At 45.7% G+C, this 17,731-nt stretch overlaps 1 protein-coding gene across 2 annotated transcripts in view; it reads right to left on the minus strand.

The window, feature by feature from the left end:
* Positions 1 to 17,731, minus strand: part of DDHD2 (DDHD domain containing 2) — a 38,760-nt gene that overhangs the window by 9,520 nt on the left and 11,509 nt on the right. For both annotated transcript variants that reach the window (XM_053269128.1, XM_053269127.1), the window contains exons 8-14: positions 15,961 to 16,169; positions 14,306 to 14,373; positions 13,780 to 13,902; positions 12,605 to 12,700; positions 10,163 to 10,282; positions 3,528 to 3,683; positions 360 to 462 (exon numbers count right to left, since the gene is read on the minus strand). In XM_053269128.1, the coding sequence (XP_053125103.1) occupies positions 360 to 462; positions 3,528 to 3,683; positions 10,163 to 10,282; positions 12,605 to 12,700; positions 13,780 to 13,902; positions 14,306 to 14,373; positions 15,961 to 16,169 (875 nt within the window). The remainder of the gene's footprint in view (positions 1 to 359; positions 463 to 3,527; positions 3,684 to 10,162; positions 10,283 to 12,604; positions 12,701 to 13,779; positions 13,903 to 14,305; positions 14,374 to 15,960; positions 16,170 to 17,731) is intronic.

Consider the following 17,731-nt stretch of genomic DNA (forward strand, 5'->3'; position numbering starts at 1 on the left):
TCAGTATTGTCTACACTGACTGGCAACAGCTCTCCAAGGTTTCAAGAAGGATTCGGAGTCTCTCCCAGCCCCACCAAGAGACGCCCGGCATTCAACCGGGAACCTTCTGCATCTTGCAAATGCTTTCCCACTGAGCTATGGCCCCATCCCCTAACCTTACAAGCAGACGGTGATCCATCCAAATGCAAGCCAGGGCAGACCCTGCTTTGCAAAGGGGACAATTCATGCTCACTTCCTCAAGACCAGCTGCCCCTGATATTCCATCACCAGACAGAAATGATGAGGGGTTTTTGGAGCATGCTTAAACCCAATGGTTGATGTTGGGGGGCGGGGAAGAAGGAAGAAAGTCTCCATTCTACCTAAATGCATCCTCTTCCTGCCCTTGTGATGAGGAAGCAGCATGGGCTCAAATTCCACATCCGGAACAATCAGGGGTTCAATCCTGTAGGCTACTGGATCAAACTGCAAAAGGAAGAGAGGGTGTGCATCACGATTGCCGATATTTATTGATTTATATACCACCCCTCCAAAAATGGCTGAGATTTATGACATCTCGTATCCATCTTTTGATCTCCAAGGTGGTTTAGAAACATGCTAAAAACCAATACAGGTTGAGTATCCCTAATCCGGACATCCGAAATGCTCCAAAATCCAGAAACCACCACGGGGTGCACCCGCAGCACCGACAAAACATTATTTTCACATGAAATCTGAATTTCATCTCCACCTAAAATGCCATGTTTGAGTCCAACATGACCAGCAACATTATTGCATTGAAAATTCTTGCAATTAGCTTTCATTACATTTACAGCTACCTATAGTTATTGTAAATTCAATGCTTATTTGTTTTTATACTTTAAAATAAAACCTAGAAAAATAAAATACAGTGTACAGTAACCTTTCGTGTTTAGACTTGGATCTCATGCCCAAGATATCTCATTACAGTATGCAAATATTCCAAAATCTGGAAAAGTCCGAAATCCAGAACACTTCTGGGCCCAAGCAGTTTGGATAAGGGAATATTCAACCTGTATATAAAACTATTAACACAAGTGTTTAAAAAATAAAAGCAAGAACAGCAGTACACAGAAGAAACCCACTCAATCCCAATTTCGAATCTCAATTTTATCAAAAAGTCATTTGATTAAAAAAAATCTAGGAGCAGCATCATAGCAACTTTCTCTGAAGGGTTTTTAAAAACAGCCATTGCTTTCAACAGTTCAGCCTTCCTCGGGAGGGTACTGCAGAGTTGTGGCTCCACAACTCTAAAGGCATTATCTTGCAGGCTCACCAGCACCACCTCCAACAGCAGGAGAAGGCAGAGCAAGACCTCAAAGGGTGACCCAAGTACATATGGGGCTATGTATGGGGAGGAGAGCTTGTCTTGGGGTAGCAAGCATGAATTGTCCCCTTTGCTAAGCAGGGCCCAGTCTGGCTTGCATTTGAGCTTTGCTAGCTAAATGGCTCCTTTCTCACTGCCGATCTGCATGATAAAATCCGGGCGCACCCAGAAGGTCGGGCAGCCAGGAGATGGGGGAGGGTGATGTGTGCGAAGGAGATGGAGGCTGACCATGCCCTGATGCTCGTGTGGGCATGGCCAGCAACATCTTGACTCTGCCTCCATTCAAGTTTTATTTTACGTATTGGATTTATAAGCCACCTGTTTTAAAATCTATTGGCTAAACCTATTCTTCTAAACCTATTGGCTGCCAATAGGTTTCCGGACAAAATACAAAGTGCTAGTTATAACTTACAAAGCCCTAAAAAGCTTAGGCCCTGGGTATCTAAGAGAGCGAATTCTTCACTACGAGCCCCACCGCCCACTGAGGTCATCTGAGGAGGTCCATCTCCAGTTACTGCCAACCCATTTGGTGGCTACACAGACGGGCCTTCTCCGTCACCCCCCTGAGATTGTGGAATGCACTCCCTGCTGAGATACGGTCCTCCCCATCTCTGGCAATTTTCAAAAAACACCTGAAAACCCATCTTTTCGTCCAAGCTTCCTCAGCTTCCTAAATTATTTAGGTTTTACTCTCTGGTTTATTTTTAAATTGTTAAATTGTTGTTAAGTTTTTTGTATATGTTTTTAACTGGTTTTATGCTATTGTTAACTGCCCAGAGATGAAAGTTTGGGGCGGTGTACAAATCAGATAGGTAGACAGAAAAACACAACACACAACACATCTACAGGCAGTTTACATAAAAATTTAAAACCATTAAAAGCAGTTTAAAATAGGCCTGCTAAACTTTGGCCCCACAGCTGTTTTGGGACTACAGCTCACAGTGGCAATAGCCAGCGATTAAGGGAGTTGTAGGAGGGGCGAAGTTGAGCAGGCCTGGTTTAAAACAATGACAAAGTTGGTGCAGATATTAACACATATGTGGTGGCCACTCCATCAACTCCAGCTTGGCCCCGTGAACACTAGCCTACAACTAGAGTCCCCAGCAAGACCCAGGAGAGGCAAAGGCACTTCAGCAGTCTTCTCGCATTTTACCAAAGTCCCAAGTTCTATGATCGGAAAAGCCAAACTCTGTGTTTAGAACAAAACAGTGGAGGTGGAGTTAAACTGTCAAGGATATTTTGGGCTCCTGCTTGACATTATTTTAGTGGGTGCACACTATCTTTTTTGTTGGCTGCAGATTTGGTATGTGCATGGGTCCTGGAGTGGTTAGGGCTGAGGGGAGAGGGAAGCATCAGGGTCCCTGTATTAGACTGCCCTCATTTGGGGTTTTCTTGTTTGTTTATTTGTTTGTTTTAAGTCCCAACATAATCTTCAGCTTCCCATTAGATGAAAGCTAGGATTTTCAGGTCTCCATATCTAAGTCTATATTCTACCACCTAAGTCTATATTCCACCACCTGCTAACTGGGCAAAGAGGCACCTTTTACCATGGTGATTCTCTTTATTTAGCAGGGGGAGAGTAACTGGCCCTATCTACCCCCAGCACAGTACTTCCAGTGACTGTCACTGGTGTCTATCTTATGTTTCATTTTAGAATGTGAGCCCTTTGGGGACATGGAGCCATCTTACTTACTTATTTATTATTTCTCTGTGTAAACCGCCCTGAGCCATTTTTGGAAGGGCAGTATAGAAATCGAATTAATAATAATAATAATAATATGGAGAAAAAGGAAAGGAAAAATTGTGCCATCGAGTCGTGTCGACTCCTGGTGACCACAGAGCCATGTGGCTTTGTTAGTAGAATACAGGAGGGATTTACCAATGCCTTTCTCCTGTGCAGTATGAGATTATGCCTTTGCTGTTGTCACTGAAGTGAGCATCTGCCTTCAGCACCTTCCTATATCGCTGCTGCCCAATATAGGTGACTATAAATAGATATTTACTAGGCACAGTCTGGGAAGCACACCAGTGGGGATTCGAACTAACAGCCCCTTGCTCCCTAGACAAGCTGCTTCCCCGCTGCGCCACCGCAGCTGATATATGATGAAGTCACAACCCAAATTGCTAGACAGCTGAACCTTAGGGGAAGGGGGCAGCAGGGAGTAGTGTTGCTGCTCATACATACAGGATGGAAGACATGAAAGAATCCTTTGCAGGTAGGCAGGCTGTAGTTTGGATCAATCCGTTTCACTCCTCGAACAGTGAGAAACATCCCAATCGGGGAGCCAAAGGCAAAGAAGATCTGAGGTTTGTAGATCAGCTGAGGGTAATTTGCAGAGACCTGGGAAAGTAGAAATAGCACAAACTGTTTGGCCAGATATGCAGTTTACAAGTCCTTTACTTTCACAGGGAGCCTGCGTGGTGTAGTGCTTAGACTTGGGCTCCAGTGGGACACACTTGGCCATGAAGCTCACTGGGTGACTTGGGGACAGAAACATTGGCAGACTTACCGTGAAGGGTTCTTTTTCTGGGTATGGGGAGGGCATCCTAACGTGACGGGTTATCAAGCTCTGCATGCTCCGAGACAGGACCAATCAAAATTCAGGTTGGATATGCCTACCCTGGCAGCTGTCACTCATCCCCAGTTCCAGGACTGTAAGGCACAGAAAAAACAGAAAACAGGGAAGAAAAAACTAAACCATAGAGGTCAATTAGAATAGTGAAAGTGACAGTAAAGAACTAAGTCACCCCACCTCCCTGAATATCTGCCATAAAGCATTCGCGGTGGGCCGGATGCCCTCCTCATACCCAGAAAAAGAACCCTTCATGGTAAGTCTACCAATGTTTCTTTTTCCTTGGTATGGGGAGGGCATCCTAATGTGACGGGACGTACTAAAGCAATCCCAAGGGCGGGAGCGGACGATTAGACAACCTGTTGCAGTACCGTCCTTCCTATGGCCGCTTGCACAGTGTGGAAGGACAGAATCTTGTAATGTCTAATGAAAGGAGACACCGAAGCTCAAGTTGCCGCCTTACAAATTTCTTCTAAGGGGGCGCGAACTGAAAAGGCCGCAGAAGTGCAGGCACTTCTGGTGGAATGAGCTGTAGTGTCACATGGAATGGACAAATGTAGAGACTCATAGGCCAAGGTTATGGCCGCCCTAATCCATCGACTCAGGGAAACCTTGGAGGCTTTGGCCCCCCAAGATGAAGGCTGAAAGGAAACTAACAACGAATCCGTCCTTCTAAACGTCTCAGACCGTCTAAGATAGCATTTAAGAGCTCTGTGCACATCTAAGGTGTGCCACGCCCGCTCCTTTGGATGTGTTGGTCTAGGACAGAAGGAGAGAAGGACCAAATCTTGGCTCCTATGGAACACGAATTAACCTTAGGCAAGAAGGTAGGGTCCAGTTTTAAAACAACACAATCCTTCTGAAAAATACACAACTCATCGTGCACCGAAAGGGCAGCTAATTCAGATACTCTTCGCGCCGAAGTGATAGCCACTAAAAACAACACTTTAAAGGACAAAATTCTCAAAAGAGCTGAACGCAGAGGCTCAGATGGAGCCTTAGTAAAGGCATTTAAAACAAGGTTCAAATCCCATGAGGGGAATCTGTGAACAGGAGGAGGGGCCAAGTTGGTGGCTCCCCTCAGGAAATGTCTGATATGAGGATGCAAGGCAGAGGAGCCTGACATCACTAAGTCCAGTATTGAGGACAAGGCAGAAGTTTGTCTTTTCCGAGTGCTAGGACGAAGACCCTTATCGAGGCCTGCTTTAAGAAAACCCAGTACCTCCGGAACCCCCGCCGTGGATGGAGAGAAATCTTGCTTTCGTCCCCAGGCGCAGAAGGCCAACCAGGTGACTTGATAGATCCGAGAAGTAGACGAACGTCTCGAAGCCAAAATGGTGTCTTGAACTCGGCGGGAATATCCCTCGGATACTAATTTCTCACATTCAACCTCCAAGCGTGAAAGCGCAACCAGGCCAGGTCCGGATGATAGAGAGGACCTTGTGACAGTAGGCCTCTCCTTAGAGGAAGAGGCCATGGCGGTTGGACTCAGGAGGTCGGAAAACCAAGGTCTCCGAGGCCAGTAAGGAGCTATCAAAATGACATTTGCTTCTTCTAGCAAAAATTTTCTCAGAAAGGAGCCTCGGATCGGAGTCGGGGAGGAAGCATAGAGTAACCCCCACGGCCAAGCAGATGTGACAGCATCCACTCCTTCCGCGTGAGGGGATAGATATCTGGTGAAAAACCTCGGCAGCTTTGTGTTCTCCTGAGAGACAAAGAGATCCAGCTGTGGACGACCCCACTTGAATGCAATCTCCTTGAAGACTGCTGGATGTAAGCTCCACTCTGCTGGATCCACCCACTGACGGCAGAGCCAATCTGCTTGTAGGTTCTTCTTGCCACTAAGATGCTCCGCTGTCACGGAGCACAGATAAATCTCTGCCCATGTGAATAGAAGGTTCGATTCCTGCATAAGGGCTCTTGACCTCGTGCCACCCTGGCGATTTATGTGAGCCTTGGTGGTCACATTGTCCGTTCTTATCAGAACATGACTCCCTATTAACAGATCGCTGAATTCAAGAAGGGCCAATCGAATGGCCTTCAACTCTAGCCATCTGATATCGTTCTCCAGGTCCTTCTCATCCCACAACCCCTGCTCATGGCAGGTAAGGCAGTGAGCCCCCAACCAGAGAGACTGGCGTCCATCGTCACCACAATTTTCTGGGGAGTTTCCAGAAGTATTCCTTTCTCTAATGCTGGCGAAAGCCACCACAGAAGGGATTCCCTGACCTTCCGTGTTAGATGAAGTTTCATTTGTCTTTTTTCCATAATGGCCACCTGATGAGGAAGTAGGAACCATTGTAGCGTTCTGGAGTGCCACCTGGCCCAAGGTGTACAATCCAGACAGGCGATCATCGAACCCATGAGTTGGGCCAGAGACATAAGAGAACCCCAGCTTCTGGACATCCAAGGTCTGATGCGTTCGACAATCTTTCGTCGCCGGTCCGGTGGGAGAGAAACTGTTCCCGCTCTCGTGTTGAATACAACTCCCAGATGTTGGAGCACATATGAAGGTACTAGGTGACTCTTGGACCGTTTTATTACAAACCCGTGAACCTCTAGTATCTGTACGACCTGGGCTGTGTCCCTGGATGCCTGGTGGTACGAGAGAGAACGGACCAGCAGGTCATCCAGATACGGGTACATGTGAAGCCCCTGCAGGCGCATGTGAGCAATCACCGCCACCATCACCTTGGTGAAAACCCGAGGAGCTGAGGACAACCCAAAGGGAAGGGCCTTGTACTGAAACTGCCTGTGATTGTAGGAAAACCTCAGGAATTTGCGAGAGGCAGGGTGAATGGGCACATGTAGATACGCTTCTGATAAGCCGATCGATGAAAGGAAGTTGCCCGGGTGAACAGCTGCCTTGATCGTTCTTAAAGACTCCATGCGAAATGGGTGTTTCTGAACAAACCGATTCAATCTTTTCAGATCCAGGATTGCTCGCCAGGAGTCGTCCTTTTTTGGCACCAAAAAGAGAAGAGAAAATACTCCTGCGCCAAATTCCATCAAAGGAACCGGATCTATCGCTTGGATGTCTAATAAATGTTGAATGCTCTGTTCCATCAACAGTCTTTTGGATCTCAACTTGGAGACGGGAGTTATGAAAAGAAAATCTGGAGGAGTGTCTACAAGGTCTATAACGTACCCCTGACTCACTGTTCTCAACACCCATTGATCTGTGGTGCTGTGCACCCAGGCTTCTGCAAATTCCAGAAGCCTGCCCCCCACCGGTATCGCATCACTGCTTACGGTTTTGATTATTGGCATAGCCTCCAGCGCGAGCTCTGCCTGATCCTCTGCCCCTGTTGTTCCAAGGCCGACGCCAAGTGGCTCTGAAGAAAGATCCACGATCATCTCTCCCTCTGAAGTTGTCTCTAAACCCTGTGTTGGTAGGTCTATTGTAACTTCTAAAGGGACGAAAGGAATTCTGAAAGGTGTTATTACCCCTGAAATTCCTCCTTGATTCCCCACGCCCAACCGGCATGGCTTTCTTTTTCTCCTTAGTGTCCAATAAAATTGGATCTAAGAATTTGCCAAATAACTTACCCCCCTGAAAAGGAGCAGCAGCCAAGGTGACCTTGGACTTGGCACCTACACGCCAATTTTTTCAACCATAAACCTCTACAGATAGCAACCCCTGCTGCCATGGCATGGGAGGCGTGCTGTATGCAATCTAGCCCTGAGTCTGCCATGAGTGCAGACGCTCTGGCCAACTTATTTAAACCTTAACGGAGTTTAAGATTTTCTGGAGATATTAGTTTAATGAGCTCCTTAGTCCACAGAATGGAAGCTCTGGCAAAAATAGAATTCGTAGCAGCTGCCCTAATGACAGTTGCAGAAGCCTCGTGCGCCTTACGTAACAGGTGATCCGCCTTCTTTTCCTCTGGTGTCTTGAGGAAGTCATCCCCCTCCTTGTTCACCAAAGTGCCAGTGACCAGTTGGGCCATTGGCCCGTCCACCACGGGAACAGCCAGGAGAGCCATAATGTCAGAGGACAAGGCATACAATATTTTGGGAAAGGATAATGCAGACTTAATAGCCACCGGTACGCCCCATTCAGCCAACATAGCATCCATGAATAATGAAGGAAAGGGTACAGTGGCTGCTGAAATAGAAGTGGATGGAAAAACTTCCTGATCTAAGCCAGAAATTGAAGGAGTGCCAGTCTCCTTTGAGACATCTTTAATTGCCCTTTTGGCCTTGGCAAACACCACCTCAAATTCAGCCACGGAGAAAAGGCTAGCGGTATGGGGCTTTTCTATAGGAGTCTGTTCGTCAGAAAGTTCTCTTTCCTCCTTTTCAGACTCTGAGGTCTGTGAATCATCAGAGGGAATCACTGGACGTGGTAGCACCGTCTGGGAATGCCCTGGATTAGGCAATGCCCTTTGAACATTCTGGGGTCCCGGTGTTGAAGCAGCAGGAACATTAGAATGAATTAGTACAGGAGCAGAGGGAATATCATGAATAGTACGTTTAGCTACCTTAGTACCTTCCTCAGAGGAGGAAGAAGGATAGAAAACAGCCTTCCTCTTCCTACGATGCTGCCTAGGGGGCTCTAACAAATTGAGGCGCTCTACCTGAAGAATAACCCGTCTGGCCAGGCTTGAGTCTGGTGACGAAGAGTAGGAAGGACGCCTAGCCCTACGGGAAGGCACATCCAACCGAGGCTGCGCCTGAGTACTGGAAAGTGGTATGGTTGTTTCTATGGCCCCAGAGACCAAACTGTTCCTCTGTTGGGATGGCATACTCATAAGTCCAGCCGAGCTAGACTGACCAGCCAGAGGAGAGATCAGTGCTAAGTATTGCCATTTGACAAACTCCCCCAACCAAAGCAACTCACCCGGAGACGGCTGATCACCGCCTGGCAGGGGAGGCATGTCAGAAAGATTCAACTCGGCCCACTCATTGATGAAAGGAAGTTGCCCGGGTGAACAGCTGCCTTGATTGTTCTTAAAGACTCCATGCGAAATGGGCGTTTCCAGACAAACCGATCTGTCCTGTCTCGGAGCATGCAGAGCTTAATAACCCGTTACATTAGGATGCCCTCCCCATACCAAGGAAAAACTCTATCTTTCAGTTTGGCCTACCTTTTCAGGTAGTTGTGAGACTAAAAAAGATGAGGAGGAATAATGTGCATTGCCCTGAGTTCCTCGGAGGCAGGGTGAAATGTAAATGATTTTGCTTAATAAATGGTAAATGAAAGTGTGTCTGCTGAAATTAACAAACAGCAAGAATGAAATAGAAGAATCCCATCCCCCACACAGATATATGTTGCATCTGACCTGTGGAACTTACTTCTGTGGCATGCTGTGATGGACAATTCTTTAAAAAACAAGATTGAAAAGATTGTGATCCCTTTTAGGACAAGGAATTATTTTTGCATATCTTTTGATATGTAAATTGCCTTGAGAACTTTCATCATCCTTGAAAAGTGGAATGGGGTTTAAGAAGAGATTAATCCAAGCCTATAAAGAATAAGATCAGACTATTGTGTGTGTGTTTTAATCAGTAAGAAAACTATAATTTCTTATAGGCAAATTCAACTCTGCCTTGAGACTCAGAGAAGATTCTCAAGCAATCTCCCTTGTAGCCAGTGGCCAGGTTCAAGCAACTTAAGATGTAAAGGCTCAGATGTTTATAATCACCATCTATAAAAGAACAAGATACCAGGGAAAGGAAAGGAAAAACAACACCCTACAGACAATTCTCACCCATCCATCTCTTCGATTTGGACAAGCCAAATTTGAGAGAGATACGATTTGGCTTGTGGTCAGGGTGCATGCTCTCTTTCAAGTGCTCTTCTTTAACATTAGACTGCTGAAAGCTATCAACAGGGATGAAAATTAACTGGCCATCTGGCATTATCTATGCATAAATAATATTTTTTAAAAACTAGCTTCTGGCCCACATGGTATTCTAGGGAAATGAAGCACGGACCCAGGAAGGATGTTCTGAACAGATCCACAGTAGCTCAGACTGGCCTGGTTCACACAATCATTTGAACCTAGGTTTATTGTACAAATCAATGCCAAGGTGGTTTATAGCCTGAGATGAATCAGATTCCTACCTTGGCATGAGGTTCAAACAATCACGCTAATGTCAGTAACCCATTTTAAATCCAGTTTCAAATTATTGTGTGAACCAAGCCAGCGTCTTTCCATCACTGGTGCTATTAATGAGAGGCTGGCATATTTTAGGGGGAAAGGTTAGAAGGCCGCTTGGTTATTTGGGAGGGGGATGTTACCTGCCCCATAACAACATCCAGACGCCGGAAACATGTCTCTTCATTTGTGGCTTTTACAACATTCTCCTGCATGGCATCTCCATCTTCCCCAGGAGCTGCAAGTGTCTGCCCTTTACAAACCTGTTTATAAATATATATTTTAAAAAATCAAAACATTTCCTGTAGTCTTCTTTTCAAATGCTGTGCTGGCACAACTGCCTGCCCTATCAGGCTGCGCAGAAGGTTCGTCTTGCAAAGGTCCCAGTGCAACACAGATACTACCATTTTGCATTTTGACAGTGAAAACAGTGCATTAGACAGTGTGTGCTTGCATTAGCTGACGTCACTCATTGCACAAGCTATCACGGCAATTATGTTCTATCCATCATATTCCAAAGACTTGGAGCTGTCAGTTCCACGGAGAGAGAGAGGGAGATCAAAATCCAGCTAAACAGCTAGATTATTAAATAAATGCAAACGCTCAAATCCTCTGCCCTGTTTCTACATCTAGATGCCATTCCTTAAATTGGATTCTTTTTTTAACCTGAAAAACAGGCCGGAGGCGAAGTGACAGACAGGGAAACGATTAAGCATCCCTTTCTCTCCACCTGCTAAAAGACGCGACCTTTTAACAACAAATATTTATACACCGCTTTTCAACAAAAGTTTCCAAAGCGGTTTACATAGAAAAATAATGAAGGAAGAAAAGGAAGAAAAGAAAATATAAGATAGACACCAGCAACAGTCACTGGAGGGATGTTGTTCTGGGGCTGGACAGGGCCAGTTACTCTCCCCTGCTAAATAAAGAGAATCACTTTTAAAAGGTGCCTCTTTGCCCAGTTAGCAGGCTGCTTTTCATTCAACACACACACAGCAATCACATGTACTATGCTGCTCAAGAAACATCAGAAAGTAGGACAGTCACGGAGGAATTCCAGTCATGCCTTCTATCATTAAACCAGTACTACCCGTTTCCTTCCTACATTCCTTTGCACAGAAGGTGTCCCAATGAACACTAGACCATGTCCCCAGTGCTCACCCCCACCTCCCAAAAAACAACACAAACCTGTTTTCAGACACCACACAGACACCCATGCCCTACTGCTAGCTGGGCAAAGAGGCACCTTAAAGAGGCGATTCTCTTCTATTAATCAGGGAGAAAGCAGCTGTCCTTCACGCACCCCAGCACAGCACCCTTCCAATGACTGTAGCTGGTTCCTACTTTGGGTTTATTTTCAGATTGTGAGCCCTTTTGAGACTGGGAACCATCGTATTTCTTCTTTATGAACCATTTTTGTCATTGAAAAGCAGCATGTTGTTGTTGTTAGTCCAACAATGTAAATGAAAATCTCACTGGGTTTTCAGCATAGTTCTTCATCAGGCTTGTAGAGCATGGTTTGTTTCCAGAATTATTATTTTTTTAAAGGTTTCAAGCAGAAACAAAAACCAAGACTGCAGGAGCACCCACAGAACACAGTCATGTTTTAGCAATGGTGTCCTAGACAGGCGATGCAACTCCCTTCTACTGATATAAGAGGGTGCAAGCCACACCCCATTGTTCACAGAGAACATACACATCTTATTAAGGAAGATCTTTTCATGGAACACACAAGGCAAAGCTAGCATCAAATTTCCCAGGCACAACAGGTCGTGCCTATCTGCAATTCCAGGATCTTCCACTGGCAAAAAATGGGAGGGGAAAAGGTAGAGGACAGGGGATTGAGGTGAGGTGCTCCAAAGAGATTCCAAGCAAGCCTCTAAGATCTCCCCTGCCATTGTCAGAGGGTCAATTGGATAGATCAGAGTAAATGGACACAACACTACAGGAATCCCTAGGAGTCACCTTAAGTGGCGCAGCAGGGAAATGCTTGACTAACAAACAGAAGGTTGCCGGTGCAAATCCCCGCTGGTACTACATCAGGCAGCAGAGATATAGGAAGATGCTGAAAGGCATCATCTCACACTGCCCGGGAGGCGGCAATGGTAAACCCCTCCTGTATTCTACCAAAGAAAACCACAGGGCTTTGTGGGTGCCAGGAGTCGAAATCGACTTGATGGCACACTTTACCTTTATAGGTATCCCAATTTATGTGGCCCTTCTTTGGGGGCTGGGAGGGAGGTTAACCCTAATTAGAATCCCACGTTCTTTATTCCTGTGGGAGGGATCTTCCTTGGTCCTGCCCATTTATATTTTTTCTGGTCACTTTATGTAAAAAAATAGACTTGCCCTCAAAAATAAAATGAGTGCTAAAGATCATTTATTGAGTCTATAGATTATATATACCTATAGTTATATACTATACACTATATATAACTTGAGTTATATACTCAATATACTCTACTGAGTATATAATTATCATATATAATTTTACTACAAATTTAAAGAATGGGTTGGGCACAAAAGAAATATATTTACTAATTCAATTATGATATTAAAGGCGAAATTGACAGTAAAAAGCATACCTGATAGCGACACTTGTTCCTCAAATAGTGCAGGATTTTCATTCTAGGTCCCAAAGGAATTCCCATCTCTTTAAGTTCCTTTTCAGTGCACAAGGCCTGCACAATAAGAATCCCAAACACATGTATATGAGCTGCTACTACAGAAACAGTGACTGACATACAGAGCAGCAATGCACCAGTGCAGCGTGGGAACAACCTATCAGAACTTATGGCAAATACTAACATTTATATACCACTTTTCAACAAACGTTCCCAAAGTGGTTTACATACATATAGCCAACCTAGCATGGCTCCCTGTTCCCAAAGGGCTCACAATCTAAAAAAGCAACATGAGATAGACACCAGCAACAGCCACTGGAGGGATGCTGTGCTGGGGATGGATAGGGCCAGTTGTTCTCCCCCTGCTTACTGCACTTCCCAAATAACTGCACCAGTGCAGCAGGAGAGTGGCAATTTTTGATGTCCCCGCTTCGCCAGGAAGCCTGGTGGCACTTGAAAATATGTCCCTGAGGGTTGAGCAGCCCTTGGACATATGTCCAAGGGCTGCTCAACCCTCAGGGACATATTTTCAGGGGGCACAGAGGGCTTTCTGAGGAAGGTCAGGGCATCAAAAATAGCCACTGCACCAGTGCAGGTAGCTGGGAAGTTCTGTTAAGCTGCTCTCTTGCTGCACCAGTGCATCTTCGCTCTGTCAACTACCGACTCAAACAGAAGGGGACATTGGACTCTTGACAGCTTCTCTTTCACTGTTCTCCTTTGACAAGGGAATACAGTTGGTTAGTTACGTCTCAGATTTCACAGGACTGCTTAGCTCTACAGGAACAGGCTTCTTAAATGCAGCCTCAGGACTCTCTGAGGCAGAAAATATCCCAACATCATCACAACCACCAAGACTCACGCAGCAGTTCACCACTATTGCACCCGTAATACGAGAGAAGCAGGAAGCAATTCCTTATTCTTAGGCATCTACTATCCAACTCATATCACAGGTGTATTTCTCACAAATGATGCCAAGCAAACACTCTTGAAAGAGATTTGCTCATATCTTGCCCTCCCACCCTCAGTTATCAATAAAACATCTTCATGAAGGCGCCTCAATGCTGAAGTAATACACATAGGTGCAAAGCATGCAGCCCAGAAGTTCTAGGCAAGAGCAGATATCCATGCTGGTTTACCAGTGCTCGTCTGTCCACTTGCTCCCTCTCAAACACAGAGCAATATTCAGAAAGCTCCAGGTCTTTCAATATGTCATTCACTGACTCAAAGGCTTCTTGACTGGTTGCTAGTGCTTGGGGTGCCTGTGGGGAAGGAGGATAAAAAAATAAATTACAGGAGTGGTTTTGTATTTTAAAAAAAATGAGAGGCTATACTGTGATCAGGGTACTCCTGGAGACATTAGTTGACATCCAGACTAAGTAACTCAATAGTACTACTCAGGAGTTATTCTAAAGGACTACTTAATTTCAACTGGACTTCCATCAAGTAAATGAGTCAGAACGTCATCAGCCACTGATTGGACAAGAGCAGGGCAGGCAACCTTGGCTCTCTGCCTGCGCCCGGTGGGGTGGCGGGGTTTAAGTACACCCTGCCCTGTCCTTAAAGCCACCCCCGCCCCACCATCGGCTCAAAAGGAGCCAGTTCCGTGCACATCCCTATTGGATGACCCATGACAAGTTCGCTGTTTATCATACACAAGCATACCTCATTTTTATCTTCTTCCTCAGATGTGCTTTTTTGATTTGTGAGGAGATCAAACAATATAAGCGATCCTAAGAAAAGTACATCAGTAGGTCAGCTGATTGCAAGTCCCTTGCTAGAACAAATCATGAACATGCACTTGGGATACTGAATTACAGGCTGCATTTTGAAGGACCGGGCATAGCAGGAAGGGGATACTTAGCACTTTCCCTACCAAAAATGCCCCCTGCCCCAACCTTAAGCTACACTTAAATTTTAAAGGAAAACATATGTTCCTAATTGGAGGTAAAAATAACAGTGGGGTTTTGGTAGGAAGATGGGCCAAGCTTAAAAGCCCCTCTCCAGGCACGTCAATGTCTCTCTTCAAATTACAGCCTCATTTTATAAAACAGAGAGCCTTTAAAAAGTAACTCAAAACTACATAACATGTTGTTCTGCTTTTATACTTTCATTTTACAAGATAACTATAAAGAGGTTCCAGAAAAACATTAAAAAGGAAGCCACAGTGGAAGACTGATTTCTGCACTAGCAAAATTTCCCAGTCCCATGATCCATTAGGCCCTGACCAAAAATGCCCCACAAAACATTTACATTCCAGATTTAGGGGAGTGGGGATTGTAGTGCGAGGTTTTAAAGAAAATACTCAGTGCATATATGCCCAGGTTACTTAGTTCCATATTACAGGGTTTCTGACTGCAGATTTCAGAACAGATTATAACAAAGAATTCTAGAGCCTTGAAGATAATTCAGCCTGCCAAAACTAGAACACGCATGGTGGCTTGTAAGGCTAGCTGGTGTGTTTAGGTTAGGAATGTGCACGAACAGGTTTGGAGGCCCTTTTACAGGCCTCCGATGCAACTTGAACCCTGCCCAGCTCGAGGGTTCGATGCGGGGGGCGGGGGGGCTTTCGGAGCGGGGGAGGATGCATTTCCCTACCCGCAGCATTTCCTCTGCTGGCGCACGTTTCCCCAAAAGCCTGTTGGTGCCACAGCGTACCTCCCTGCCACCCCACTCTGACGTTATTCAGAATTAACCGGACGTAGTAGCTGCGACTGCTCGTGTTGCGTTCAGGTGTGCGCGCATCAGAAGCGTGCGCGTGACATGTGCGTGCAATGCGCAGAGACACAGCTACTACGTCCGGATAACGTCAGACAGGGACAGCAGGGAGGTATGCTACTGCCCCAATGGGCTTTTTAGGAATCCCTATACTTAGCCGTGATTGCCACAAAAAGCACTGCGGGGGGCTGCCTAGAATGACAACTTGGTGCTAAGGAGAGAAATGTATTTTAGGTGGAGACTGCAGATCAGAAACAAGAAGGAACAGCATTTGCAAGTGGCCAAGGAATGCTGCATTCTAAGACACAAATAATTCTGTTCAATTAAAATGTTTATGCAAGAATGGGGGGGGGGGGGGGCGGAACGGGAGAAGGGAACAGTATGTTCTTCAGTGATGAGTGATCTGCTCTGTGCTGCCCACAAATATCAGAATAAAGAAATACAGATCTCAAAACAAAAGCAGAATGGTTTACTCCAGAGGTTCTCAAATTTAGGAACATAGGAAGCTGCCATAGATGGAGTCAGACCATCGGTCTAGCTCGCTCAGTACTGTCTTCACAGACAATACTTGAATCCCCAAATGTGAAATGAGAGGTTTATACCTAAGCTGTGCCCTGCTATGGAGACCCCGCCTTTGAAGTTGGGGTTCCTCTGCAAGAAGAGCAGGTAGAGCCGGTTCATTTCCGAAGCAACGGTGTCAACAATGGTTTGGCAGTAAGTGGTGCTATTATAAAAGAAGACGTCCAGGATAGTGTCATTGATGAAGTGACGCAGGCGGTTGATGCTCGGCAAAGTGATTCTTTCCAAGTCTCTGGAAACAAAGCAGAGAAGGGCATTTTGAGGGAAGAGTGGTGGTGTTTTAATAGCGGACAGTTCTCATTTCCATTTAGGATTCCAGCACCCAGACACTGAAATGTACAGACAAGCATCATTCTAAAAGCCGAGTAAAATACGAATGTGCCCGCCAAAGGCAGGAGGTACAAACGCAGCCCTCTATACTCCAATATAAGGGGTTCAACCTGCAGTCCTCCAGCCACTGTTAGATTACAGCTTCCATCCTTCCCAGTCAAGATGGCCAGTACCAGGAACGATGGAACAACATCCACTGAAGAGCTGCACTTTGGGACCAGTCTTCCCGTAACAGGGATTCCCAGATGTGGTTGACTACAACTCCCAGCATCCTCAGTGGCCTTTGGCTGCTGATTATGGGAGTTGTAGTCCACAATTTAGGCACATAGGGATATAAGAAGCTGCCATATACTGAGGCAGACCATTGGTCTATCTAGCTCAGTATTCTCTTCACAAACTGGCAGCGGCTTCTCCAAGGTTGCAGGCTGGAATCTCTCTCACACCTGTCTTCGAGATGCCAGGGAGGGAACTTGAAACTTTCTGCTCTTCCCAGAGCGGCTCCATCCCCTAAAGGGAATCTCTTACAGTGCTCACACTCCTAGTCTCCCTTTCATATGCAACCAGGGTGGACCCTGCTTAGCTAAGGGGACAAGTCATGCTTGGTACCGCAAGACCAGCTCTCCTCTGGTCTTCTAGGAATCCCTGTTACAGGGAACACTGTTTGAGACCCCTGATCTAACAGCTCAGGCCTGTGTGTGTTTACTCGTAACCAAGATCCACTGAGTTCAGTGAACTTCCTAAGCATAGGCTTAGGTTGCAAATCTCCAAATTACACAGATTGCCATGCAGACCTCACTGTATCTACAGCACATTTCCTTTGCAATGTCTGGGGTATTTCAAGAGCTCCTCCCACCCCTTTCCACCACTAAAGGAATGTTTCTCAGGATGGGACATTCAGCATGGGAAGTTTGAGGGGAAGTGAAGTGCATTATAAACACATCTTTGCTAACTAGCAAAGAGCCATCTTTTAAAAGTGGTGATTCTCTTTATTTAGCAGTGGGGGAGCAAATGGCCCAATCCATGCCCGGCACAGCATCCCTCCAGGAGCTGTTGCTGGTGTCTATCTTATGTTTCTTTCTTCTCTTCTTTTCAGATTGTAAGCCCTTTGGGGACAGGGAGCCATTTTATTTATTTATTCATTCCTGTGTAAACTTTAATTGAAAAGTGGTATATAAATATATGTTGTATCATTATATCTACATCCCTATACTGGAGGCTGTCGGGATTAAACATCTCAAGCAAGCCAGTCAAATCACACACTGCTGGGAAGGGTCCTGGGAAATATATCAGCTGCCTGGCTCTCATGTTAGTCCTGAATGAAAGCAGATTCAGGCAGACAGTAAAGTCGCAAGAAAATTACACCTGATGCTGGAAAAATTTGGTGTTTGGTTTCCAACCTCTAGGCCAGGGGTTCCCAATCTTGGGTGCCCATAAGATGCTATACTACAACTCCCATCATCCCCA

Source organism: Hemicordylus capensis, chromosome 8 (assembly GCF_027244095.1).
Source record: "Hemicordylus capensis ecotype Gifberg chromosome 8, rHemCap1.1.pri, whole genome shotgun sequence".
Lineage (NCBI taxonomy): Eukaryota > Metazoa > Chordata > Lepidosauria > Squamata > Cordylidae > Hemicordylus > Hemicordylus capensis.